This window comes from Leopardus geoffroyi, chromosome A2 (genome assembly GCF_018350155.1).
Source record: "Leopardus geoffroyi isolate Oge1 chromosome A2, O.geoffroyi_Oge1_pat1.0, whole genome shotgun sequence".
Lineage (NCBI taxonomy): Eukaryota > Metazoa > Chordata > Mammalia > Carnivora > Felidae > Leopardus > Leopardus geoffroyi.
This window is the reverse complement of record NC_059331.1, coordinates 2,510,013-2,536,547: the sequence shown is the minus strand read 5'-3', so window position 1 is coordinate 2,536,547 and position 26,535 is coordinate 2,510,013. Positions and strand designations below refer to the sequence as shown.

General features: G+C 60.3%; 1 protein-coding gene across 6 annotated transcripts in view; it reads right to left on the bottom strand.

The window, feature by feature from the left end:
* Positions 1–1,497: 1,497 nt before the first annotated feature.
* CELF5 (CUGBP Elav-like family member 5) overlaps positions 1,498–26,535 on the bottom strand; it is a 47,424-nt gene continuing 22,386 nt past the window's right edge. The window contains exons 1-12 of one of the 6 annotated variants that reach the window (XM_045491430.1): positions 22,075–22,392; positions 19,433–19,484; positions 17,266–17,394; positions 15,099–15,178; positions 13,069–13,215; positions 12,325–12,466; positions 12,084–12,230; positions 10,490–10,552; positions 9,825–9,908; positions 7,010–7,153; positions 4,698–4,865; positions 1,498–3,396 (exon numbers count right to left, since the gene is read on the bottom strand). In XM_045491430.1, coding sequence (XP_045347386.1) covers positions 4,738–4,865; positions 7,010–7,153; positions 9,825–9,908; positions 10,490–10,552; positions 12,084–12,230; positions 12,325–12,466; positions 13,069–13,215; positions 15,099–15,178; positions 17,266–17,394; positions 19,433–19,484; positions 22,075–22,377 — 1,419 coding nt within the window. In that variant the 5' untranslated portion in view covers positions 22,378–22,392 and the 3' untranslated portion in view covers positions 1,498–3,396; positions 4,698–4,737. Of the gene's footprint in view, positions 3,397–4,697; positions 4,866–7,009; positions 7,154–9,824; positions 9,909–10,489; positions 10,553–12,083; positions 12,231–12,324; positions 12,467–13,068; positions 13,216–15,098; positions 15,179–17,265; positions 17,395–19,432; positions 19,485–22,074; positions 22,393–26,535 lie in introns of those variants that run through there. The other 5 variants (XM_045491431.1, XR_006715574.1, XM_045491428.1 and 2 more) reach the window with 5 other exon arrangements.

The following is a 26,535-nucleotide window of genomic DNA, read 5'->3' as shown; positions in this document are numbered from 1 at the left end:
ACTTCCGGGTGCCTCATTAGTGGGGGCATCAGCTGCGGGGGTGGCCGTCTCCACTATTCACGCCCCCGCCCAGCCAGACCCTGTCCCGGAGCCTGGCGTCCCCCCAGCGAGGCCTCCCCAGGAGCACGGCAGGCCCCTCCTTCAGGCCTCACCTCCGGAACACCACTGGGTCCTCCGCTGCTTCGGTCCAATTGCGGGATTTGTCTCTACCGCGCAACTGGCGCGGGCGAGGGTGCAGAGAAGGCGGAGCCCCGGGCCAGGCTGGCGGGGCCGCCTCGGAGACTGGCCTGGTGGCGCCTCAGGGACCTCGACACCCAGCGACCCAGCAGGTCCCCGCGCTGTACCCAAGGGGACTCAAGCAGGAGCTTTCCCGCACACGCGCGAGTATTCATAGCGGCACGATTCACGATGGCCAAGAGGCGGCGACACCCCAAGCCTCCGGCAGACGAATGGCTACGCGCGTCCACCGCGCACGCGCGCGTCCACAGATGAGCGTGTCCACTGCGCACGCGCGCGTCACTCAGCTGCGTCCACTGCGCACGCGCACGGCCTTCGGCCGCGAGCAGGAGCCAGGCGCCCACACCCGCTTCCCGGCGTAAGGATCTCTGAACACACGACGCTCAGGGAGAGAACCGGCCACGAGAGGCCACACGGGGTGTGAGTCCACATTTGTGAAATGTCCACAACAGGCTCGTCCACGGACGGGAAGGGAACCAGGGGCTTGGGGAGGGGGGGGGGGGTGTGACTGTTAATGGGGTTGCTTCCGCAGGTCAGAATGTCTTGGTATTAGAGGTCATGTCCGCACAACCTTGTGAATGTACTTAATGCCGGGTTGTAAACTTACTTTAAAATAGGAAGAATGGTGGATTTTATGTTCCATACATTTTATTTCAATTTATCTTATTTTTTAAGTTTATTTAGTTATTTTGAGCGAGAGTGAGAAGGGGAGGGGCAGAGAGAGAGAGAGAAAGAGAGAGAATTCCAAGCAGTCTCGATGCTGCCAGTGCAGAGCCTGACGCGGGGCTGGATGAGATCATGACCTGGGTTGAAACCAAGAGTCGGGCGCTCAACCGACTGAGCCACCCAGGTGCCCCGATTTTACTTAAAGAAAATGCATATTGTGTAGCGTCCCTCTCCTCCGCTGGGCCACCTCCACGAGGGCAGAAACCAGAGCCACCGGGTCTCCGGTCTGCTACTGCGGCAGCCCTGGTGGCCAGGACAGGGATGGGGACACAGTAGGTGCCCAGTGTTTGCAGAATGAATGAGCGCGGGAACCCACGAACACAGGCACCTGATCTTCTGGAGGAGGAAAGGTTCCATTTCCTCAACTTCTGGAAGAATCAGATGGATTCTTCAGACCTCCCTTCTCGGAATATCTCCTCCCGCATCCCCTCACTTGAAACCTGGGTTTTTCTCTGGCCCCGCGGAAACTCGCTGGGGCCAGACGCACGCGGGCTTTTGTGGACGAGAGAGGGAAAATCAGGGAGGACCCGGTCCTTTAGCAAGTAAAACTTTTATTAAATAAACTTTCAGTTTCTCCAGACCGAAGAGAGGCGTTTGGACATTAAGATGATGGTTGCAGCTTCTCACCTGAAACACACCACAGTGCCAAGGACCTCTCCAGCCAGAAATGCAAACCCAGTCCACCCAAAGTTCCCTGTAAGTTCCTTTCTTGTCTTCCTTTTCTCTGTGTGTGTGTGTGTGTGTGTGTGTGTGTGGCGATTTGTCTCCAAAAGTCGGTTTGCAAGTTGAAACTTCATGAAATTACTCGTAGCAGAAATAAAGTACATCGTACAAATCACGTAGGTCTTCGATGTGGAGTATAAAAATGGTATTTACAGCCAGTAAACATGGACCAGAAGGACGCAACGCCACTGCACGCCAGCACGCTCTCCCAAGCAGGCCTGGCCGGGGCTGGGCAGGTGCCGGGGACGCGGACGAGGCCCCCTCGTGGCCCCTGAGCACACGCTTGCACACGCAGACGCACAGGACACAGGCACGCTAGAGTGTCTCGGAACAATTATCAAACTCTGGAATATCGAAACAAGTTGGTCATAAGATTTTTTTTTTTCTTTTCCTTTTTTTTTTTTTTTTTTTGCTATGTGTTTTTTTTCTTTTTTTTTTTTTTTTTTCTGGGTCAGTCAACACATTTTGGTAGAAACAAAAGGGAAGGCTGTTTTTTCTTTACAAATTTTTTTTTTTTTTCTTGAGCTTATGAAGTTCTCTGGTGCCTCATTTGGCAAGAGGCCCCACTGGACGTCCAACGAACTTGACTCTGTGCTTCAAGATGGGTTTTCGCGGTTTGAGTAGCTATACAGAGGCGCCCCACAAGACCTCCCTCCCCGCCCCAACTAGGAAACAAAAATCCACTGTTGTCTGATTTTTTTTCCCCATTTTTTTTTTCTCTTTTCTTCTTTGTATCTTCTCAGAAAGACCAAAATTCAAAAAAAAAAAAAATTATTTGTAGAGGTATCTCTGGTAAAGGGGTGCTGGGCCAGAGCGGGTTGGGTTTGTCCAACGCGCGTGGCGATCTTGGTCATGAGATCGTGAACTCCAGGCTGGTGATCCGAAGGCAGGGAGGGCGGCTGCCTGCCCTTGGGAGGGGGCACGAGGGGCAGGGGGGCTCCCCCGACCCTGTCTGCCCCTGACGGAAAGCTAAGGGCTATTGGTCACATGAGTAAGGCTATGACGGGGGTGGGGGTGGGAGGCCAGGGGGGGTCTCTTCTTTGCCTACGTCGGGGAAGGCAGGGCCCTGGGGTGAGGGAGGGGGTAGGGGTTCCAGAAGCTGCAGCTAAGACCAGGGACACTCGAGCTGGCCGAGCCCAAGGGCCTGCGAGAACGTCGGTGGCAGGGGCCCAATGTCCTGGAGGTATATCGCGTTGGCTGATGATTCCCAGTGCTTCTCCGTGCCCTGGTCTGACATGACAGCGGGAGGTGGGGACACACTGGGCTGCCCGGTCATCCTCAGCCCTTCTTATGTCCCTGCTGAGTGACCGGGCCAGGGTCACCTTCTCTTGGATGGAAGGAAGTCGGAAAAGTTTGGTCCCATGATCTATACTCAAAAAATATATATACTGTCTATAGCTCTATATATATATGCATATATATATATATAGGAAAAGTTGTGATTTAATTTGGGGAAGCCACCAAGGGTGGGGGCAGTGAAGCCCTCGGCCCCCAACTCAGGAGCCCCCCTCCCCAGCTGGGGCGGACCACGAAGCCCCCTTCCCACTCCGTGTGGCCCGCAGTAGTGTTTCACATTAGGGGGCAGGCGGGGGGGGGGGCAAGGGGAGACGGGAGGGGGTGGGGCTGGTGTCCAAACTTGGTTGTAATTTACGGAAAAGTCCGGGGTCGGTTGGAAGCGGGAGGCCCTCCTGGGGTGGGAAGGCCCCTCACCTGGCGGAGAAGGGAGGGGCGTTAGGGTGCGGTGATGGGGGGCATGCAGGCCGACGACATCGCCCCCCACCCGCCCCCTTGCCCTGGCCAGGCTGGGTTCCAGGAACCCAAGGGCCCCTGTCTGCTCAGAGAGAGTCCATTTCCAGGTTCAGAGGCCAGCGGTCCGCCTTGGAAAGGACTGGCCACCGAGGCTGTTTCCTCATCTGGCAACCCCCCGGGGGCAAACAGTTGTGTTTATTCTTGTCTCATCTGGTCTCCCCTGCTCCCTGCCACGAAGGCAGTTCTCCCCCAACCCCCGCCCCGTTTCTGGTCATTCACAGCTGTGTCCCCGAGCGCTGTCCCCAAACAGTGCCTAGCGCATAGTAGGTGCTCAGAAAGGATTTGCTGTCCCAGGGTGTTAAAGTGCATGGGTCGCCTGTTAGTTTTCTGATCCCATGACCTTCGACTCTGCGGGTGCTGATTTGGCAGGGTCTGAAAAGCATGCGCAGCCCCTAACTGAGCATCTACTTCGCGCCAGACCCCAGGCGCGGCGCTTTGATGACGACGGCGCTCATGATTAAAAACAAAACAAAAACAAAATGAAAACCAATGATCAAGAGCTTTCCAGGTGGCGGGTCCTGGGCTCAGCTGGGAAAACACCGCATCCCCGAGCAGATCCTCCCTGCTGCTTCTGGGGAGGCGACTTTCGTGAACCCATTTCACAGATGAGGCTCATCAAGGCTTGTGGTCAGTTATGTTTCCCTACTGGCCCCTCAGGCTCACTGTTCATTCCCCCAAAGAAGGTGCTTAGTTGTTGATAAAGTTGTTCTCTCTGGTGGCAAAATACACTCTTGGGGATTTGTTGGGGGGGGGGGTCTCTTTGGGGGGGGCATGCTGGTGAGCGGGGCAAACATTCCACTTTTTCGCCAGTTCACTGAACGCGGGTGACACCAAATGAGGAACTTGGACAGGGGCCCAGCTGGGAGAGTCACAGGACAGGACAGAAGCCCCTCCCTCGCAGCATGCCCCACCCCAGACCAAACCTGGCCTCTCAAGTGAACTTCTATTCATCCTTCAAAACCTTCTGGAAGGATTCCCCGACCCCCCTGTACCCCGGTTCCACCCTCTGTCCCAGCCCCGATCAAAGGGGGACTGGAGGGTGACTCTCTAGCTCTGTCCCCACCATCCCAACCTGGGGGCTCCTTGTGGTCTCCAGCGGCATCCCCCCTGGGGGGTGGGGAGGGCATGGAGAACGAGGGGGTGTTTGGCCAAGACGGGGGGGGGTGGGGGGCGGGGGCGGGTGGGGCCGCCTGGCGGCTCACCTGGGCCAGGCCCGCAGCCTCCGGGCGGCTGTGGGCGCGGTCAGTAGGGGTGTCCCGGGTCTTTGGGCCGCTTCAGCTGCACTTTGAGTCTCTTCATGCCGATCTGAAAGCCGTTCATGGCCTGGATGGCGGTCTGCGCGCTGGCCGGGTTGTCAAAGCTCACGAAGCCTGTGGAGACCGGGGCGGAGCCGCGATGGTGGGCCACGTGGGCGTCCTCTGCTGGCTCCAGGGCGGCAGCCCAGGCTTCCCTGGGGTCCTGGGGGCGGGGCGGGGGGAGGGGCGGGGGGGGGAGGGGAGGGCTGGCCAGGCACGCAGCAGCCCGGGCCTGGTCCTGTCGCCCTCTGCACTTGCTTCTGGGGATGGGACGCTTGCTCCTTACCTGGGGTCTGCTGTGCTGAGACTTCCCGACCAGCGGTGGGGGACAGGTGAGGCCGCATCCTCCCTCCCTCCCTGTCCTGAATGGGTGCCTCCATCTAGACCCCGGATGCTAACCGTGTGGCCCCTCCAAGACCACTATCCCTCTGGGGTCCTGACTGTGCATGGGACTCTCTCTCCCTGTCTGCAAATGTCCTGGGTCTCTCCTCTCTGCCCTTCTTTTCTCCCTCCCTCTGCCTTTTATCCCTCTTTCTCTATCTCTGTCTTTGTCTCTGGCAGTCTCTCTACCCCTGTCTCCCCTGAGGCCATGAGAAACATTCCAGCCTGGGGTTCCTCAAACTTCCACCCCCCAGACCACCCTGCCCTACTCCTGGCCCCTCACCTCTTGGTCCTCGATGGTGTGGAGGCCACAGGGGCTGGGGGGCCCTCTGGGGCGAGGGTCTGCGTGCACAAGCATTTGGAGGTGGGGGTCCCTGAGCTCCGTGTAGGAGGCCGGGTGGGAGGTCAGGCGGAGCTGGGGGCAGGGCTGAGCAGTCTTGCTGAGGCCCATGGGGAGCCATGGGGGAATGAGGAATTAGGGAGGGGTGACATCTTATCTATCATCTCCCCTAACACCTGTGCCCCATCATATGGATGAGGAAACTAAGGCTCAGAGAAGGCATAGGACCCCTCACTGTGGACAGGGACTGAGTGCCCCCCCCCCATTTCCGTCTTCCTCCTGGAAGCAGGATGCAGAGGAGGGACCTAGGCACTGGCAGAGGGTCCTTCCTGGTGCGGCTGCTGGGCCACTCTGTGCCTCTCTTTCCTCCAAGGATAGTGGGGCAAAGCTTCTTTTTTCTTTTTTGGAGATTTTTTATTTTTACATAATCTCTCCACCCGACGTGGGGCTTGAACTCACAACCCTGAGATCAAGAGTCACAGGCTGCAGCAACTCTGAGCCAGCCAGGCACCTCTGGGGGCAAGTCTTCTATTTTGCGGCTGGACACGGAGTATATACAGGAAGTGCTTAATAGGCAACAGTTAGCCTTTTGAATAACACAGGGTGGGATTAAGAGTCCCGAGTTTGGGGTCAAACAGACTGGTTCTAATTTAGGTTCTGTCTCTTTGCTGCTGTGTGAACTTGGACAAGTTGCAGTGCCTCTCTGAGCCTTAATTTCCTGTGTCCGGGGACAAGGAAGTCCTCCCAAGGCCTTGCACGACGTCCCCTCCCTGCCCTCCCCTCCTCCCTCTCTTCCCCTTGCTCACTCTGCTCCAGCCACATGGGTCTCCCCCTCGCTGTTGCTCCAACATGCCAGACAGGTCCTGCCCCAGGGCCTTTGCATGTGCTGTTCCCTGGAACCCTCTACCCCACATATCCCTTGGCTGGAAAATCTCCTCATTTGGGTCTCAGTTGAAACATCACCCCCTGCAGACCAGTTTCTATTTCCTTACTGATGGCGTTCTGCATTCCATCTATAGCCCCCTGGCCTATGTCCCGCTTTATTTCCAGCTCCTACCCAGAATCCTGTGCTTTTCAACGCCCTCATCGCTGACCACAGGCGGTTATTTAAATTTAGATTTAATTAAACATTCCGTTCTTTGGTTGAACTGCCACACTTAAGGTGGCCGGTAGCCATATGTGGCTGACGGCTCGGGTGGCAGAGAGGCGCAACATTCCCACCGGTGGAGAATATTCTGTTGGACGGCGCAGCAGGACTGTGAGCTTTCGAGGGCAGGAACTTTGTTGGTTTCCTTCACTGCCGTGTATCCGCACCCAGCACGGGGCCTGGCACGCCGTAGGTGCTTCATAAGTGCTCAGTCTAATCCACAAATGTGATCCCTTTGGACCACACTTGTCTCATGGCTGACTACGCCCTCCCTGGCCCCTGTTCCTTGGCAAGCGGAGTGGGGGACGGGGCGGGCGGGGGGGGGGGGGGGTGCCTGCAACAGGGACTCACCAAAACATTTGCTCTGGTTGGTGGCCCGATCCATAAACACCTTGGAGGAGATGATATTGCCGAAGGGCAGGAACATCTGCGTCAGCTCCGTGTCTCCAAACTCCTGGGGGAGGTGGTAGATAAACAGGTTACAGCCTTCGGGACCTGCAGGTGGGGGAGAGAAAGACATAAAGCCCCCAAGGAGAGGAGGCGGACCCCCCCGGGGGAGGGGCGCGGGACCGGAGCCCACATCCGGCATCTCCAGCTGTTGGAGGACGGCGCCGTGACGTCAGGAGGGAGGGCGTGGTGATGGCGGGGAGGGGCGCGCGGCGTGTGCCTACGTTTGCCTGTCTAATCCCACGCTTGGGGCCTGCGAACCTCCGGTGGCCCTCCGGCCCCGGATAATTTACAAAACTCAGCCGGTCCCTCCCCCCAAATCTGAGATGAATCCCTCAATGCCAGACCCTGGATAATCCCCAAATCCCAGACAACCTGAACCCCCTGAAAAGCCCCTGAAACTCCAGACCATTTACAACAGGAGATGAATTGTGTGTGTGTCTGTGTGTGTCTGTGTGTGTGTGGGGGGGGGGGGGGGTATACGGACACCCTGTACTATCTTTGCACCAATTCTGTAAATCTAAAACTGGTTTTAAAATAAAATGTTCATTTTCTTTTTCCCTACAAGTCCGATGATCACAGAATACGGTACGACAACCAATTCCTGGTCCCAAACCCCAAATATCTAGATGTTTTTCAAAACTTTGGCTAATCCTCCAAACCTTGAATCATCTTCGAAACTCAGACGACACAAAAGTAAAATCAAGTAAAAGAAAAAAAAGAAAATTCTCTCGTCCCCAAACCCACATATCCCGAGACCGCCAGGTCATTTTAAAATGATATACTACACCACCCGGAAAGAATTTTTTACCGGCACAGCCACCTCTCCAAACCATCCCCTCTCCAAATAATCCCCAACGCATGACTCATGTAGAATCTGGAAATAATAATCCAATTAAAAAACCTTCACTGTCTGGAGTCACGAACATTCTCCAAACCTGCCCCTAATCCCCAAGCAACAGATGCCCTTCCCCCACAGCCCCCACAAACCAAGGGAGAGTCCCCAAACCACCAGAATTCCCTTCACCCCAGAAATGAGCACTCCCCGCCCTGGCAAATGTTAAATCCCAGATGACACATTCACATCCAACCCTTCCTTCCTGATTAGGACCCGAGTTCTCATCATGCTTGTTTTTAAAATACAAGCGTGTTCCCACGTGATCATCGCGACTGACGCGGATGGCACGGTTTTGACCGTAACACAAATTTCACGTTCGCTTGTGTGCTACCTCATGTCCACGACACGGGAGGTGAATGCAGAAGCCGCACCCAGCTGAGTGGGACCTCGCGGGAAAACAGTGTACACCCCCCCCCCCCCCCGACACACAGGTGGCTCCAACACCTACCACTTTCTCGGGCCCCCAAGCGTGTTGCGAGCCACACGCATCCCCCTCTGGGGATCCGACGCCCCTTCTGACTTCAGACAAGCCTCTTTCTGTCGCTTAACAGCACCTCACAGCTGCAGCCCTGCCTGTGTCCACGTCCACGCGCGAACGAACGTGAGGTCTTTTCCAAGAGAGAGTGCCACATCTATTGTATTTTTTTTAAGCCCGCTAACATGCATACCGCTGTGCTATCATTGCTCTTAGGGTTCTGTCTCTTGTTTTGTTGTGTCACGGACACAGCTTTTGAATGGTGCAGCCTGACCCCATTCAAGCAGGAGCCTTGCAGATTGTATTGCGAGGGTCTGCATGCTGGGCAGACTCCCCAGAACCCGCGGCTTGACTGCATCTGAGCTAACGTTTACCTCCTGGGCCCAGGGTTGAGGGAGGTTGGAGAAGGGGGACACCCAGGTCTGGGCCATCAGACCTGAGACACCCGGGCCCTCCCTGGGTGGGGGGGCGGGTTTGGGGGGGGCAGGCCCTGCCAGATCCTCCCGTGTGCTGTCTGTGACTTTGACCACAGAGCCCCCTGGAGACAGAAAATCTGGGAACGGGTAGCAGCTGGTGGGCAGAGCTGGGGACCCCTCAGCCCAGGGCTCACCTCCAAAGCTCAGCGCCTGGACCCTGGCAATGCCTCCCCGCCTTTCCCAGGCCAAGGGCAAGGGAGAAACGGGGCGGGGCCTCAAAGAACTCAGTCTGCGGGACTCCCCTGGCCACGGGAGTGTCTGGGGGCTTTTCTAGCTGGTCACCTCTCCCCCACCCTCACTGGCCGCATGACAAGAGAAGGGGCCTTGGGGGTGCTGAGCCACACTCTGTGTCAGGACGGGCCCCGTCGGAATACTTCCCAGTAGCGCCTCTCGACGCGGATGGCTGCTCCCGCTGCAAGCGAGGAAACTGAGGCACAGGGCAGCGAGGCGCTTTCCTTATAATGTCACAGTCAGTACTGGGTGCATCTTAACCCCGGTTGTCCGACTCCGGAATCCACCTCCTCCCTCCTTCCACTTCGCTGGGGAGGCCTCAGCTCACCCCAGACACCTCCTCACCACCGCCCCCCACCACCTCGAAACGAGTGTCCTTTCCAGAAATTCAGAGAACCATCCACATCCCGTCTTGCAGAGGAAGGCTGGTGGGAGTGGGGTGGGAGGAGGGCCACCGCTAGTCCTAGGGGGTCGAAGCTAGCACGGTTCCCACATTCCAGAAGAGGAACCCAGGTCTGTCTGGCCCGCGGGCCGCACTCTTAGAAAGCCGCGGTTCCCTGAGGTCTCGGGGTCCTGGAGGTGGAGGGGGCGGTCAGAGAGGGCTGGGCTGGCGCCCGGGGGAGGTCGCGGCCCCCTCACCTTCTCGCTGCTGCTGCTGCAGGAGGGGCGGCGGCTGGGGGACGCTGTGCGCGATGGGCGTGATGGCCGCGGTGGGGTACATGGCTGCGGAGACCGGGAGCGAGACACAGGGCGGAGGCAGGTGTAAGGCCGGTGGGCGGGGCGGCTCGAGGCGGGCGGGGGCGGGGCCACGGTGGGGTGGGGCCACAGTTGCCTTGGGAGCGGAGAGGGGCGTGCCCACGACGGGGGGGGCGGGCCCAGGGAGGGGCCAGGGCAAGGGGAAGAGTGGGGCGGAGCCATGATTCGACGGCGTGGGGGCAAGGCCTCCTAGCGGGAGGGGGCGTGGCCACAGCCGAGGCCGGGCCTGAAGGAGGGGCCAAGGCCACAGGAGATCCGAGTGGGTGGAGCCAGAGCTTGACCAGAAGGCCACGGCTGAGGGCCGGGGCCCTGGCAGGACCCAAGAGGCGGGACCAGAAGCTGCAGGGGGCGGGGCCAAGACCTGGGATTGGGCCAGGGCCAGAAGTAGGAGGCGTGGCTAGGTGCAAGCGGGAAGGCCGAATGAGAGGGCGACCGCCGAGGGGCGGGGCCAGAGGCGGGGTGTGGCTAGGGGCGTGGCTAGGCCAGGCGGGAAAGCCGGGGCCCAGGGGCGGGGCCGCGCCCGGACTGGGCTGGACTGCCTTCCGTACCTGTGTACTGCTGGACTCCGGAGAAGGCAGGATGGAGGGTCTCGGCCACGGTCGGGCTCTGAGCTGCGGGGCAAACGGAGGGACTGAGTGGGACGGGGGCAGCAGAAGTCTTCCAATTACCCCAGAAACTTCGGAGCCAAAAGGAGAGCAACATCCGCCCCAGCTTCACCTCCGCATTAACCTTTTACAGGTGTGGCCCCCATTTTACAGGTGGGAAAACTGAGGTTCAGAGAGGTGAAGCAACTGGCACGGGGCCACTCAGATAGATAATGGCGAAGTCGAACAGGACTCCAGAGAGGTTAACCATCACCCCCATCTCTCTGTCCCCATCTGGACCCTTTCCCTCTTCCCTTTTATTCTCTGGATTCTCCAGGACTTCAGGCCTCTGCTCCCCATCACCCCCCACCCCCATCCCTTTCCCTCTCTCGCACCCCCCCCCACATGTCACTCATCAGACACCCCCTGGATCCCTCATGTGGCTGTGACCACCCATCACCCAACTGCCCCAGGGCGGGGAGGGGGGCGGGGGCGATGGTGGAGGTAAGGGGAGGGGAGAAGTTGTCCAGACCACTAGAGCTGGTGCCTCCGGGGGGAAATTCAGCCAAAAGATTCTGCTCGAATGGAGAGAGGCTGCTAGAGGACGGGGTGGTGGTGGGGTGTGCCCCTAAAGGGGTCACACGCACCAATCACTCTGTATTGATGGAGAAGTTTTGTATCTTGATTGTGGTGGTGGTTACCCAAATCTATACCTGTGATAAAATGGCACACAATGCCCCCCCCCCAACACACATACAACAAGCGAGTGCACGTACAAAGTGGCACCCTCTGAGTAAGATCTCCAACTCCTGTTGAGTTCACTGTACCCCACCAACGTCAGTTTCCTGGTTTCAACAATGTGCTGCGGTTATGTAAGATGTTAGCATGGTGGGCGGGGGGGTGGGGGTGGGGGACTGGGTTGGAGGTACCGGGACCTCTCTGTACTATTTTTGAAACTCCCTGTGAGCTCGAATCATTTCAAAATAAAAATAAGTTCTCCTCAATGGTGGAAACACAGATACTGCCAGATACTGGCAGATGCTTGCCTGGGGATTGTGGTCTAAGAAAGGGAAAGATGGGGCCCCTGCTTCAAGGCAGGGCCGAGCCTAGCTCAGGGCATGGTTAATACTGAATGAATGAATGAATGAATGAGGCTACTGACGTCTTCCTAAACAGCAATGATTAATAACTAAGATTGGTGGTGCTGCTGTTCTCAGTACAGGTGACACGTTCAGCATTTTATATACTGAGTCCACTGTCCGTGCAACCTCATGCGATGTCTGATGTTATCTGCCCCATCTCCCGGGTGAGCAAACTGAGGCCCAGAGACTCATAGGGCCGCCAAACTGGAATCTGCACCCATAAATGCCTGGGTATAAAGTTCCCATGCTTACGCACCCGGCTACAGCCCCCTTCTCTGTGCCCACCGCTCACATCTGTCCAGCTGAGACCGCCTCTGTTTCCCAGGCACCAGGGCACAGGAACTCGCGCTTGTCCCAGAGATGCCTTCCCGGCCCCACCCCCTCTCCTCGGCCCCTAGGGGAACCACTCACGTTACCTGGGTAGGGCACAAGGCCATTGGCATACACGGTCTCTAGGGCAGGGTGCCCCCCAGGGAAGGGCACGACACCTGCGAAGCCATTGGTGATGGGAGCCACGAGCCCGGGCACGGCAGTGGAACCAAGCAGCGGGGGCGAGTGCAGTCCTGTGGGGCAGAGGAGCGCGATGGGGAGCCTGAGCCTGGCCCTGGCCCCGGCCCCGCCCTGCCCACGATCCTCAGGCCCCTGGCGGACTCTCACCAGAGGCAGGGGCGATGGGTGTGGCAGGCAGCCCGTTAAGGCTGACGGCGCCGATCTGCTGGATGTGGCAGGGTGAGAAGGCCACGCCAGGGCTCAGGTAGCTGCCCGACGTGGACAGGACCGTTGTCTGCTGCTGCATGAGCTGGGGGTGGAGAGGGAGTCAGCGTGCACAGTCGGGGTGGCACCTGCCCTGAGGTCATGACGCCCTGGGGGAGGCCTGGCCCTCTGGTAACTGGCGGGGGTGGGGGAGCGGTCAGCCTGGCTGTCGTGGCTCAGGCCTCAGTTAGGAATTGTGGGGCTCAGCCTGGGATCGAGGGTCAGTCTAGGATCAGGGTTCAGTCTTCAGGTCAGGGCTGAGTCAGGAATTTGGGCTTGGTCCGGGATCAGGGATCAGCCAACACTGAAGTCAGCCAGGGTCGGGTCTCAGTTGGGAGTCAGCCTGGATTTAGAGGCTCCTTTTGGAGCTAAGCATGGGGTTGTGTCAGTCCAGAGTTGGGGTTCAGCTTGGGCCTGGGGCTCGGTTCGTGGCTGGAGGGCTCAGCTGGGGCTGGGGCTCAGGAATCAGCCTGGATCTGGGGACTCGGCCATGGCCAGGATAGGACCCCGAGTCGGACAGGTTGGGCAAGAGACAGGAAGAGGAGCAGAGAGGCAGCGGCCCTCGACAGAACGCAGAGAGAGAGAGAGACTGAGCTGAACCCCCAGAGTGGCCTTGGGAGACAGAAGTGCGTCTGCCGGGGCACTCACAGCCTGGGCGTAGGCACTGTAGGGGCTGAAGGGCAGGGTGAGGGACGGCGTCAGGATGCCCAGCTGGCCCACCATCTGCTGCATGCGCCGGAGCGTCCGCTCCTTGTCCGTGTCGGCAAACTTGACCACCAGGCTGGAGGAGGCACCCTGCAGGGGCGGCGGCGAGCAGGGAGGGAAAGAAGGAGGGAGGTAGCCAGGACTCTGGGTTCCTGGAACCACGCCAGCTCAGGGCCTTGGCCGCGCGGTGTAGGTGCCGGGACCTCTCAATCCCGCCCGTGGGCCCGCCGCCGCGGGACACGCACGTCGCAGCGAGAACAGCTCAGAGCTCGGCGTCCTGGGTCTCGCACTTGACCGTGCGGCCGCCCGTGCGCACAGGTGGGGCCTCTGGGCCCGGGGGGTTGTGTCTGGGGCCCGGACTATCAGCCACACTCTCAAAAGTGGAGAAGCCGACTGCTGGAGAGGAACGACGGGGACCTATAACTCACTCACACCTGAGAACAGGTGAGACACCGACCATCAGAGAGGTTGCCCCCTTTGATGGCGAGCTCACTCCCTGAGGCACCTCCTCACTGGTCAGCTCCCTGCAGGAGAAAGCCTGAATGAATCCTGCCACTCTAGGGGCTAAAACTGATGCCCGAGTACCCAGCGAGCAAGGGACCGGAAGCTCTGACACTGCCCTGCCCTTCACACCTAGTTTTGTGGGGTTTACTTATTTATTTTGAGAGAGAGAGACAGAGACACAGAGAGACTGAGTGGGGGAAGGGCAGGGAGAGGGGGACAGAGAATCCCAACCAGGCTCTGCGCTGACAGCACAGACATGGGGCTCGAACTCACGAACGCTGGGGTCACGACCTGAGCCGAAATCAAGAGTCGGATGCTTAACCGACTGAGCCCCCCAGGCGCCCCCTGCACACCCATTTTGAGACCAGCTGAGAGCAGAGTTGGTTCCGGAAGGCCTGTCGTCCCCTGGCAGATTTGGACATTCACGTACAGTGATGGTGGCCCCCGGCGCCTGCTTCCTAGAGGGCAGGGCCACTCCCAGAGCCGGGCTGCTCCTCCCCGGCCTCTCCCTGTGCCAGTCCTGCCCCCTGCCCATCCCCACCCTGGCCCAGGGGACGTGTCCAAACCGCCTTCCCTCCCCTGTCAAAACTTTCCATGGCTCTCATCACCTTAAGAAGCCGTGCCCCTCAGCTTTGGACCGCAGCCCCTCCAGCCGCCCCCCCATCCGTGTCATCATCCCCCACGCCCCACACGTCCCCCTGCTGGCCTTGACAAAGCCAAACCACCTCTCGGGATCTCGCCCCTCCAGGACACCCTCTTGTACACCCACACGCGTACACACGCTCACACACACACACACACACGCGCGCGCACACTCACACGCATACCCACACACGTGCACACAAATGCCACTCACGCAGACCTACACGCTCACACACACGCATACACTTGCCCTCACATATTCCTGCAGATGCACACATACGCCCCTGCCCCCCCCACGCCCCCCAGGGACACTCACACATACACACGCAGGCACTCAATACACACACGTGCCCCCACCCACGGACGTACTGCACCGTCGACTCGCACAAAAACACCCACTCGACACACTTACACGTGTGCCAGCACACACACTTATCCGCACATCTTCTCACACGCACACAGCTCACGTGCACGTTAACAATCACCCACTGCCAGGCACACACACACGCACTCACACCCACGGGCATGTGCGCACGCCCACGTATTCTCTCCCTCGCACACACGTGAACAGGCACACACGCGCTAGTCCACGCGCAGCCCCACACTCACTCGCACGCTCGCGTCCTCGTACGCCCCGCGCGTGCGCAGTCACCCTCGTGTGCGTGCGCCCGCCCACGGCGCCATCAGAGACGCGCTCCTCCTCCGCCTGTGCCTCGCTGACGACCAGCCAGAGGCCGAGGACGGCTGGGACGGTGGCGAGCGTTTCCGTCCCTGTCCCCTCCCCCCTCCCCCCTGCCCGCCCCAGGGCCCGGGACAGTCCTACTCACCGGCATGGTTTGGCTGCCGTGCAGCGCGTGGATGGCCGCCTGGGCCTCGGTGTGGGAGGAGAACTTCACAAAGGCACAGCCTGCCCCAAGAGAAGGAAGGAGAGTGCGTGAGGGCAACGGGGTCTTTCCGGGGGGGAGGGGGGCAGGGGCCGCAGGAGAGGGGACCGGGAGCCCTGGACGGCCAGTGTCAGACAGGCAGCCGGAAGGCCAGTCAGAACAGAGAGACAAGCAGTCATGTGTCCAGACAGACAGCTGGACAATAAAGGGTCAGGCAACGAGACGAGCACACAGCCAGCCACAGAGGTCCACATCAGCCAGTTGGCCGTCCATTCACTCAGAAAGCCAGGCAGCCACACAGCTGTTTGTCACACGCACAGTCAGACGGATGTCGCGAAGGGGTGCACAGTCGGGGAGGCAGGCCCTGCCCGCTGGAACAAGGGAAGGGCACGGGCTTCGAGAACACCCGCCAACCCCTGGCACCATGAGATCCAGAGCTGAAATCGGATATGCAGAGGGATGGTGACAAACCTTCAGACACAGGCACAGAGATACAGTCCTGTGGGTACATTCAGACCCAGACAGATATGCCCATGTCACCAGAGTTAGAGAGATGGGGACAAGGAAGAAAGAAAGAAAGAAAGAAAGAAAGAAAGAAAGAAAGAAAGAAAAGGAAGGAAAGAAGGAAGGAAGGAAGGAAGGAAGAAAGAAACCAGACAGGGCAGACCCAGCTGGCTAGTCACACAGGACCAAATCAGAAATCGGGCAGACAGATAGCCAGGGACCACCAGACATAGGTAAATTCAGACACACACTCATAGGGAGAGACCACTAGACATAATTCCAGAGAGAGTACTATGGAAGAGCCAGGCAGGTGGGGTGAGACGATGGAATGTTCTGGAATTAGAGAGTGGCAATGGTTGCACAATTTTTTGAATATACTGAAAAGCACTTCACTGTACGTTTTAAAAAGGGGAGTTTTACAGTACATGGATATCAATTTTTTAAAAAAGAGAGAGAGCCAAGCAAATAGGGACCATGGGATACATTCAGTCCTAGAAGAGTAAAAGTTGCAAGAGCCAGAGACAGGCAGGCTGAGAGTTGGTGCCAGACAGATGGACCAAACGGGAAGAATCAGGTAGACAGACAAACACCACCAGACTCATGAAAACCCAGACAGCAATAGTCATTTAGACACTCAGGCATAAAGAGTCAGAGACTAAGAGAGGCAGGCGTCCATAGTCACATACAGCCACATGGGCAGACAGGGAAACATTGGAGACCATGAAAGTCTTTCCTGGATGGTACAGCCAGGATCAGGCCGACAGTCCACAGGAAACTGTCCCACAGAGCCAGGTGGACACAGGCAGCGCATCGGGACATGGCACACAGTTAGGACCCCGTGGGACGTGACAGTCCCGGCCACCCAGTCCGCGCCCCCAGCCGCCCTGCCCCACTGCCTTCAGGAGTCAGTCCCGGCCCATCAAGTACCTGTAGGCCCCACCCCCAGGAGCCAACCCCGCCCTCCCACGTGCCTGGCCCCGCCCCCAGGAGCCAGTCCCGCGTTCTCAAGTGTCCAGCTCCACCCCCGGGAACCAACCCCGCCCTCTCACGTGCTCTCCTCCACCCCCGCCTCCTGGAGCCAGTTCCCACCCCTTCAAGTATCCTGCCCCGCCCCCAGGAGCCAGTCCCGCCCCCCCACGTGCCCGGCCCCGCCCCCGGAGCCAGTCCCGCCCCCTCAAGTGCCCAGCCCCACCTCCTCAAGTGCCCTGCCCCCGCCCCCAGGAGCCAGTCCCGCCCCCCCACGTGCCCGGCCCCGCCCCAGGAGCCAACTCCGCCCTCCCACGTGCCCGGCCCCGCCCCCGGAGCCAGTCCCGCCCCCTCAAGTGCCCTGCCCCGCCCCCAGGAGCCAGTCCCGCCTTCTCACGTGCCTGGCCCCGCCCCAGGAGCCAACTCCGCCCTCCCACGTGCCCGGCCCCGCCCCCGGAGCCAGTCCCGCCCCCTCAAGTGCCCCGCCCCTAGAAGCCAGTCCCGCCCCCTCAAGTGCCCCGCCCCGCCCCCAGGAGCCAGTCCCGCCCCCTCAAGTGCCCAGCTCCGCCCCCAGGAGCTAGTCCCATCCCCACCTACGCGCCCAGCCTCGCCCCAGGGCCAGTCCCGGCTCGCCGGTCACCTTTGCTGCTGCCGTCAGGCCCGCGGAGCACGGTGCATTCGTCGATGACCCCAAAGGGCTGGAACAGCCGCAGCACGTCCTCTTCCGACTGCTGCTTGTTCAGCATCCCCACAAACAGCTTCCGGTCCCCTGTGGGCGGAGACACCCCCTCAGCCGAGTCCTGGCCTCCGGGAATTTCTCGGTCCCTCCAACCGAACGGAGGCAGCAGGGCCCGGGGGGAGCACTGCCGGCCCCTGCTCTGCCTGTGAGCGGGAGGACACAGCCACGAGCTTCCCCGCCCCGGGTCTGTCCCCCCTCCCACGTGCGCTGCTCGGGCGCATCTTGGAGCCTTCGCTCACGCAGTGCGCCCCTCCTGGAACGTCCTCCCTTCAGTCCTCAGGGCCACCGCTCACTGCTCCCACCCTCGGGCAAAGATGCTCTCTCCCTCCTCGCCTTCAGAGCACCCACACACAGTGCTGGCGTGAGAACTGCCTGGCCTGGGCCCCTGTCTGTCTGTCTGCCATCTCGATTTCCCCGTCGGGGGTGAGCGCCGCTGGCTCCTGCGTCCTCCAAAGGAGCCGGGCAGGTGCCTGCCGAATGAGTGAGGGCATGTGTGTGCACAGGACCGGGTGCCTGGAAGCCTGGAGCCCCCGTCTGGTGGGGTTGGGGTGGGTGCCTGGCTGCAGGCCTGGCTGGGCCGGCGTCTGCCGTATGAGGCACCAGAGTCCTGCTCCCTCCGGTAACTGCGCTGCCCCCCTGTAATCAGGAACGTGGCAGCTCCGTCTCCCAGGGATGCCGAGCTGGGTTACTATGGAAACCTGTTCTCTGGCAGCTGTCACTCATGAGGGTGGGAGGGAAGGAGGGACAGACGCGGAGAGACTGAGAGTCGGGGAAAGAAACAGGTGAGAGAGAGAGAGAGAGAGAGACCGAGAGAGACAGTAAGAGACAAAGCGAGACCCAGAGAGAGGAGTACGGAGAGAACCAGAGAGACAGAAGGAGAGAAAAAGATAAGGAGAGAGGAAGAGGTCTGGAGAGGGAGAGAGGGTGAAACAGAGAGAGGAAGAAGGAGGAGGAGAAGAAGAGAGAGGAAGGGGAGGGGGGAAGGGGAGGAGGAGGAAGAGGAGGAGGGGGAGGAGGGGGGAGGGAAAGGGGGAGGAGGGGAAGGAGGAGAAGGAGGCGGAGAAGGAGGAGGAAGGGGAGGAGGAGGAAGAGGAGGGGAGGAAGAGGAGGAGAGGGAGGATAGGAGGGGGAGGAGGAGGGGGAGGAAGTGAAAAAGGAGGAGGGGGAGGAGGGAGGGGGAGGGGAGGGGGAGGAGGAGGGGAGAGGAGGAGGGGAGGAGGGGGAGGAGGAATTACTAAAAGAGGGAGAGAGAAGGGGAGAGATGGAGAAACACAGAGCCCCTCTCCAACCCCTGCCCTACACTCGCAGCCAGCTTGGAGAGTGTGAAACAGGCCCCAACCCAGATGGGCTGTCCCGGGCTCCTACACACACACAGGAGTCCTAACAGCCCTGCCCCGCACGCCACCCAGTCCAGCTGAGATGGGGGCGGGGAGGACACTCGCCAAGAATGACGAGCCCCGATGCCACTGGGGACAGCCGAGCACGCCCCCGTGGGCAGGTCCCCGACACGGTCCAGACCTGCAGCCGGAGAACCCGCTCGCCCAGCCTCGAAGGTCAAGCACACACGCTCGAACACGCACGCCCACGCACAGACACGCGCACCGGCAGGCAGGCACCCCCACCACAGGAGCCGCAGACACGCGCGTGCACATGTGCACGTGCTCACGCACGTCTGTACACAGGCGTGCCAAGGCATGCGTGCTCACACGCACACGCCCACGCCCACGCACAGAGAAAGCGATTCCCCTCAGGGACCCCCTTCAGGGATCCCATCCCGTCTGCGTCAGAAGACCCCCAGTTTTGCACCCTAGGGGAGGGGTGTATTTCAAGCTCTAGGGGCCAGCGGCGGGACCCAGCCAGACCCCCTACTCCTGACTCCTGGGCTGGGAAGAGAGGACAGAGCCCCCCTGCTCTCCTGCCCCTACCCTAGCTAGGGGACTCTGCCTCTCCCACCACCATTAGGCGTGTGAGCGGAGAGGTGACGGCTACATCCTCCTGATCAGAGATTCCCCTCCTTCCCCGGCTCCTCCGCCGACCCCCGGCCTGGTGGCCACGGACAGATGACAACTACCTCCGCGGCTTTCACTGTCCGCAGGCTTCACCTGGATCGGCCGCGCCATCTGTGGAGAGAGAGGGGAGGAGGAGGTCAAGGCTGGCAGCGCGGCGTGGCGGGGGGGGGAGGCTACGTCCGAGCCCCGCCGGGCACCCTGCCCCCCTCCCCGGGCTCAGCACCCCACCAGCTTCCAGCAGCAAACCAGCCAGACTAAACGGACACACAGTCCCAGGTACAGGGCTTCACTCATGCTGCCTGGAAAACTCCTACTTTACCTTCAAAACCCAGTAACAATATTTCTTGCTGCAGGAAGCCTCCTTGCCTTCCCAAGTGCTGTATGCTCCTTGGAAAGATGCCCAACTCCTCTGGTCCTGTGTGTGATGTGACCTTGCAGTTTCTCTCATCAAAGACTGGAGTCTATTTCCCCACCCTCTGCATCTGGACTTGGCCTTGTGACTTGCTCTGGCGAGCGGAGTGTGGTGGCGGGGAAGTGGGGGGAGTTCCAAGCCCCGGCCTCGAGAGACTCTGCAGCTTCCTCTTTTGGGACCCGCGCACTGCCAGCTGGACAAGCCGAGGCAGGACAGGAGGACGGGAGACCTCAAGCACTGAGAGGCCCAATGACAGGCAGCCTGTGGGAGGAAGGCCTGTCCTCTCCCGGCTCGCCCCGCAAGCCCTGACCGACGGCCACGGCACGAGTGACCCTGGAGCGACCAGCAGAAGAACCGCCCAGCTGAGCCCTGTCTGTGCTCGCCGACCCGTGGAATCATGACCAAATAAGAGGGTTGAGTTGGTTTGTTACTGAGCACCAGCTGACTGACACCAAGGCAACTCCTTTTAGCCAGCTCTCTGAGCCTTGGGTGGGAGGACTGTCGTACCTGAGTGGGCCAGCTTTCAATGTGGACTCGGTGTTCTGGACCCTCCTGTCCTCCACCTCCAGCACCGAAACTGACGTTCGATGGAAGAAATCCTCCTGTAATCCCCACCCCCAAACTCACCCAGCCATGGGGAGGAGCTAAGGTGGGTATCTGAGAACCAACTCAAGGGATGTGGGAAGCGGGTGACATTCGCTTCTCCACTGGTCTGAGAATGGGATCCTCCTCCAAGCCTGGTGCTTCTGGCGAACTCTTACTCATCCTTCAAAACCCCGCTCGAAAGCCCCACGCAGGCAACCCTTCCTCCCTCTGCTTCGGGGCAGCGAGTGCCTGGGTCTTGCGTTCTCGCGGCAGCAGGGAGAACCAGAGAAGCTTGCCGAACTGAACGGACCAGGAGGAGGCGGCCAACACACAACAGCATAGAAGGGCACCAGGCCTGGGGTTGGAACACGTGCCCGTCCCAGACCCCCTCCAAGGTCAGACGGTCCCCATGGCCATTCGGAGAAGGTGCTTGGGGGACGTCAGCCCTCTGGTCACTGTGCAGCTGCCCAGCGAGCTGCAGCTTTCCCCAGGTTTTACAGATGTCAAAACCGAGGCCAGGAGAGGTTGTCTGTCCAAGGTCATGGCGGGTGAGTGAAGGCACTAAGCCTCCCTAGACTTCAACTCTAAGGATCTTTCTACCCAGTCCCGTGAGTAGAGACCCCTCTCCAACTGTGAACCCCCAGCTCTCCTTCCCCTTCTCTTAGACCCCGAACTGCCCCACACCCCCAGTCTGAGTCCCCTCCCTCACCCTGCACCCTCTTTCCCTGCGCCCCCCCTCCCCCTCTCCAGCTTCCCTACCCTCTCTGAGCCCCTCCCCGTTCTGCGCGCATATGGGCGGCCTCAATTTGAACTCAGCCTTGGGAGCCCCAGAAGCAGAGAGGCCTTCCAGTGTCCCCAGTTCCTGCCACCCACGCAGCCACATCCTCAGAGGGACCCTGACCACCTGGGAAAGGCTCTCCCTTCCCCCACCATGTCCACACACACACACACACACACCCCGGGCCCTCTCCACCTGGGTACCACACCCAGCTAGCTGGAGGCGGGAGGGGAGATTTTGTTCAACCAGATGGGACCAGGTTCTGGGCTGCGGGCAGACTGAGGTTGTGAAGGGAGGTGGGGGGACAGGGGGCACCTGAGCTCCAGCCTCCTGTTCGCCCCCCACCCCTCCCACCCCGCCTCCGCTGGCCCTCACCTCCCCCCCCCCCCCTGCCGCCCAGCACCTTGGGCAGATGAGGATGGGGTTGCCATGGCAACGCTGATTCACCACACGGAAGCTGGCAATTGTTGTTGCCATGGAAACCGCCTCTTAGGGGCGAGCCCAGCTCCTGCCTCGCGCAAAAGAGATATTTAAATATAATCTTCTGGAGACGATGCGCTGAGGGAGGGAGCGAGGTGGGGGGGCCACGGGGAGGGAACCTGTGCCCATCCCCGCACCCTCCACCCCCGCCCCACTCTCGTGGCCTGGATACCTGCGCCCCATCTCCCCTCCCGCCCCCCCCCCCCCCCCCCCCCCCCCCCCCCCCCCCCCCCCCCCCCCCCCGCCAGCCCGGTTGCGGAGCCTGGGACCTTCCGCCTCCTGGGAGGCCCCTTCCCCCTCCTGGGTCAGCTCGGCGCGGGGCAGCCGCGGGGGTCTGGGTCTGGTCCCGAGAAGCCAGGCGGGCAGTCAGTCCCCTCCTCCCCGGTCCCCCCCTCGAAAGCCGAGGCTCCGAGGCCTGGCCGTCCGCACCCCGCGGCCCGCCTTACCCACCGGCCTGGAGACGCGCGCCAGGCTGGCCTCGTGCCGCCGCCCGCCCGGCCCCGGGCGCACAGGCGCGCACACGCCGCACGCACGCACGGGCCCCGCGCCTCGCTCCCCGCGCCCGACGACGCCCGGCGGGCGCTGACGATCCGCCCGCCAGAGGCCGGGCCCTGCCGGCGTTGCCCGCCCGAGCCGGGAGGAGGCGTGCGGGGCGGGGGGGGGGGGGAGCTGGGTCTCCCCACACCCCTCCTGTCGCCCCTGCCCGCCCATCTGGCTCTGCCCACCTCCTTCCGGCTCCCTCTCTCCATCTGTCCCGCCGAGGTCTCTGCCTAGTGCCCTCCCTCCCTCCTCCACCTTCTCTGGCTCCCCATGGCTGCGTCCCTTCCCTCCCCCCTCTCGTCCCCCTTTCATTTATTCCACAACATTCCCAGCGTGCCCCATTAGGAGTCAGGCTGCAACCCCAGGGAGGACCCCAGGAATCTGGCCCAAGGGGAGACACAGGCAGACGCGGGCACTCCCAGACTTGAGAGGTCAGGATTGAGCCAGAGCTAGGGATCAACGGCTGCTGGAGACCCCAGAGCTCAGGGCAGTGAAGAGCCCAAGGCTACTGGGGCCGCACTGGAGATGGAAAAGTGCAGTGGGTTTTGAAGTATGAGTAAGAGTTTTTTTTTTGGGGGGGGGAGACAGCTTCTCATGCTGGAGGAATACCTACACCCCCTGACTCATTCAGTCTCCAAACAACTTTATGAGACGGACACATTCGCGTTTTGCAGATGGGCAAACCAGAAAGGGAGAGGAGAACGTCAGAAGCAGAGTCCGGGTCTCCTGATGGTTTCCTCAGGGTCCCCTCGATATGCAGCCAACCCTTCAGCCAAGGGTCCTGTGGGCTGGGGCTCTGGGGGGCGTCTGTGTCTCTGGGGGCGGGGCGGGGGGGCACACATCACGTAGCTGAGGTCCAGTCCTTGCTCTGCCCCCAGCTTTTGCTGGGTGACTTCAACCAAGTCGTACGTCGTTGAGAAACCGGAATCCCTGCGTCTGACCTGTGTGTGTTACAGATGGGGAAACTGAGTCCGCTGGGGGAGGCGCCTCTGGTAGTCAGGCTGGGGCCCCGAAGACGGTCCTTTAGAAGACGTGGGGGCCCGGGAGAGGCCCCAACCGGGTTGTTTCTGGGTAGTATGGAGGAGAAGAAAGCAAGGTGGGGCCCAAGCCACCATTACAGCCTCCCCTTCTCCCGCGGGGGCCCCGCCAGCCTCCGTCAAACACCCAGAGCAAGCCTCTCTCCTGCTCGAGGCGCTGCTGTGGCTCCCTACTGCCCCGGGAGTCGCATCCTGGCATTCCTCCTCTGCCTTCCTCCCATGCCCCCGGGACATCACTGCAACTCACCGCCCCCCCCCACACACACACACACCCCATCCTCACTGCGAACAGGCCCCTCCGAGGCCACCTCTCCCTGAAGGCCACCTCTCCAACTCCACGTGCTTCAATGCTTTGTCAAGGCATCACCTTGATTGTGGCACATGCCCCAACACACACACATCGTCCCTCTTGGGTGACTTCCTAGGGGCAGGGCCCGAGGGGCTGTGCGCCCCTCCCCCACCAGAGGCCCGGCCCGGGGTCCCCAAATGGCAAGTGAAATGAAATGAGACAAAACCTATGGCTTCCAGACTCCGCAGAAAGTGAAACCCAGTCCCTGTCCCCGTGGGCAAAGAGCAAGCTGGACCCGTGCTGGGCCCAGCGCCCCGTGCGGGGAGTAAGTCAAGAGCTTGTGCCCAGCTGTGTCTACGCTTCAGGGGGAGAAGCCGGGCTTGGGAAGACGAGACCGGCCCAGAGTCCTGCAGGCTTGACTTGCCTGCGACGGTTCGTTCGTTCGTTCATCGTGGATGTGCCAGGCTCCCGTTGCCAGGCTCAGCAGCTGGCAGGTGTCACGCCCAGGGCCCTCAGTCCCATTGACACTTCTGCAATCCCATTCACAAATGAGGAAACTGAGGCCTGGGAAGGTCAAGCCACCGTGGGGCCCCTTGAGCCTTCTCAGGTTCGGCTTGGCTCTGAGCCAAGTCGTGGGATGTGGGAGGGGGTCTTGCGGGGGGGGGGGTCACCTCAGAAGCCCCTGTGTGCATAGAAGGGGTGTCAGGAGGGGTCCGTCGGGGGGATCCGCAGCCAGACGGACAAACCTATCCCTTTCCAGGGTGCACACAAGAACAGGGGGGCAGCCGGCAGAACTGGGGTGTCCTCCGCCCCTCGAGACCTTCACGAACAAAGGACGGATGGTGTCGTCTCTGATGGCACGGCCCCCGAGAGACCCAGCTGGACCCGCTGTCCCCACGGCCCCCCGTTCCAGGTCCAGGAACCCCATCCTGGGGTCGGACGGCCCAACGGAGAACATCAGCTCGATCTGCGGCATCTGCCCAGCGTGGACTCCCGGGCCCTGCGGTCCGTTCCGGGTCCTATTCTGGGCTTCTGTGATTAATTTAGGATCCTACTCCAGAATGCTGAGATTTGATTAAAACCGCATCCCCCACGGACACCGCTGTCACACGCGACACGGGAACCGGTCTGCTGCAGAAGCGGCAGCGTGGCGGGGGGGGGGAGCACAGAGCCAGCGCGGGACCCGGCGCCCCCCCCACCCTCCCCGTCACTCTTCCTGCAACCCGCGGACGAGGCGTCAGCTCTGGCTCTGAAAGGCTGCCCTGGGGGGGAGGAGGTTCACCCGCAAGTCAACCCCCTTCGTGGCTTGGCGGGGAGGTGTCGGCCACGGAGGCCACAGGCCTAGGTCCTCGGGGGTCCCAACTCCCGAGTCGGCGCCCAAAGGAGACGCGGCACGTGTCCATCAGAGACAAAGCACGGCAAGATCTCTCTCGAAGGTAGAGATCTCTCCCGTCGGTAACGGCCCACCCACAAGACAGTGGCAGGTTGTGTGGGCCCGCTGTGGAATACTACACGGCCACGAAAAAGCACCAGCCACTGAGAGACCTGGTGAAGACAGGGGGACACTGGGTCTCAGCAGCTGCACAGTCAGTGACAGAAAAAAAATGCAGGGGGGTAAAGACGACATATGATATGATTCCAGTCGCTTTAGGTAAAAAGCAAAACGGGAAAAGGTTACCCGGTCTTCTAGAGATATATTTATACGCACGAAGAACGTGAGCAAAAACAGGGGTCGGTTACCGTGAAAGTCAGGATGGTGACTCCTCCAACAGGAAGACGGGGGCTCAGGCGTGGGGACATGACAGGCATGGTTTCTGGGGACTGCTAGAGATCCTCCCTCCCCCCCCCCAACCACGAGCCCGTATCAAAAAGAGACCCCCAGACTCCACAATCTAGACATATGATGACATTGCATCATGTTCCTGGTTCTAGAACATTCTAGGTCTAGAATGCCCTGTCTAACGTGGTAGCTGATCCCTGGTCTACATCTGTGCTATCCAAAACAGTGGCTGACTCCTAATCTAGGATATTCTAAGTCTGAACGCTCCAATACAGGAGGTGACCCCCAGTCTAGAACATTCTACATCTGCTGCCTAACACAGTAGGTATCCCCTGACCTAGAACATTCTAGGGGCACCTGCGCGGCTCAGTTGGTTGAGCGTCCAATCATGATCAGCTCGGGTCATGATCTCACAGTCTGTGGGTCCGAGCCCCGCGTCAGGCTCTGTGCTGACAGCTGGGAGCCTGGAGCTGCTTCGGCTTCTGTGTCGACTTCTCTCCCTCCGCCCCTCCCTTGCTGTGCTCGCTTTCTCCCAAAGATAAATAAATAAATGTTTTTTAAAAAGAACATTCTAGACTTGAGCTGCCCAATGTGGGAGCCACTAGCCACGTGTAGTGGTTTAAGTTTAAAACATTTTTTAACGTTTATGTATTTTTGAGAGAGAGAGAGAGGAGAGAGACAGAGCATGAGCGGGGGAGGGGAAGAGAGAGAGGGAGACACAGAATCCGAAGCAGGCTCCAGGCTCCAAGCTGTCAGCATGGAGCCCGACGCGGGGCTCGAACTCACGGACCGCGAGATCACGACCTGAGCTGAAGTCGGACGCTTAACTGACTGAGCCACCCAGGCGCCCCCCAAGTTTATTTATTTTTAATTGGGGGGGGGGAGAGGGTCAGAGAGGGAGAGAGAGAATCCCAAGCAGACTCCATGCTCAGTGGGGAGCCCAGTGCGGGGCTTGAACCCACGAACTGTGAGATCATGACCTGAGCCCAAATCAAGAGTCAGACACTGAACTGACTGAGCCACCCAGACGCCCCCTCCTGGAAACATTTAAATGTTAAATGTGGCTCGCGTTCTAGAGCAATGCGCACTGCTCTGGAACCTTCGCTGCTCCTTATTCTCCTGATCAGTGGATGCCAGCAGCATCTCCCAGTCATGACAATCACAAGTGTCCCCAGACGTCACTCAGGGTCCCTCGGGGGCAGAATCGCCCCCCGGGCTGAGACCCCTCCTCTGACCTAACGTAAACTCCTCCACGAGACAG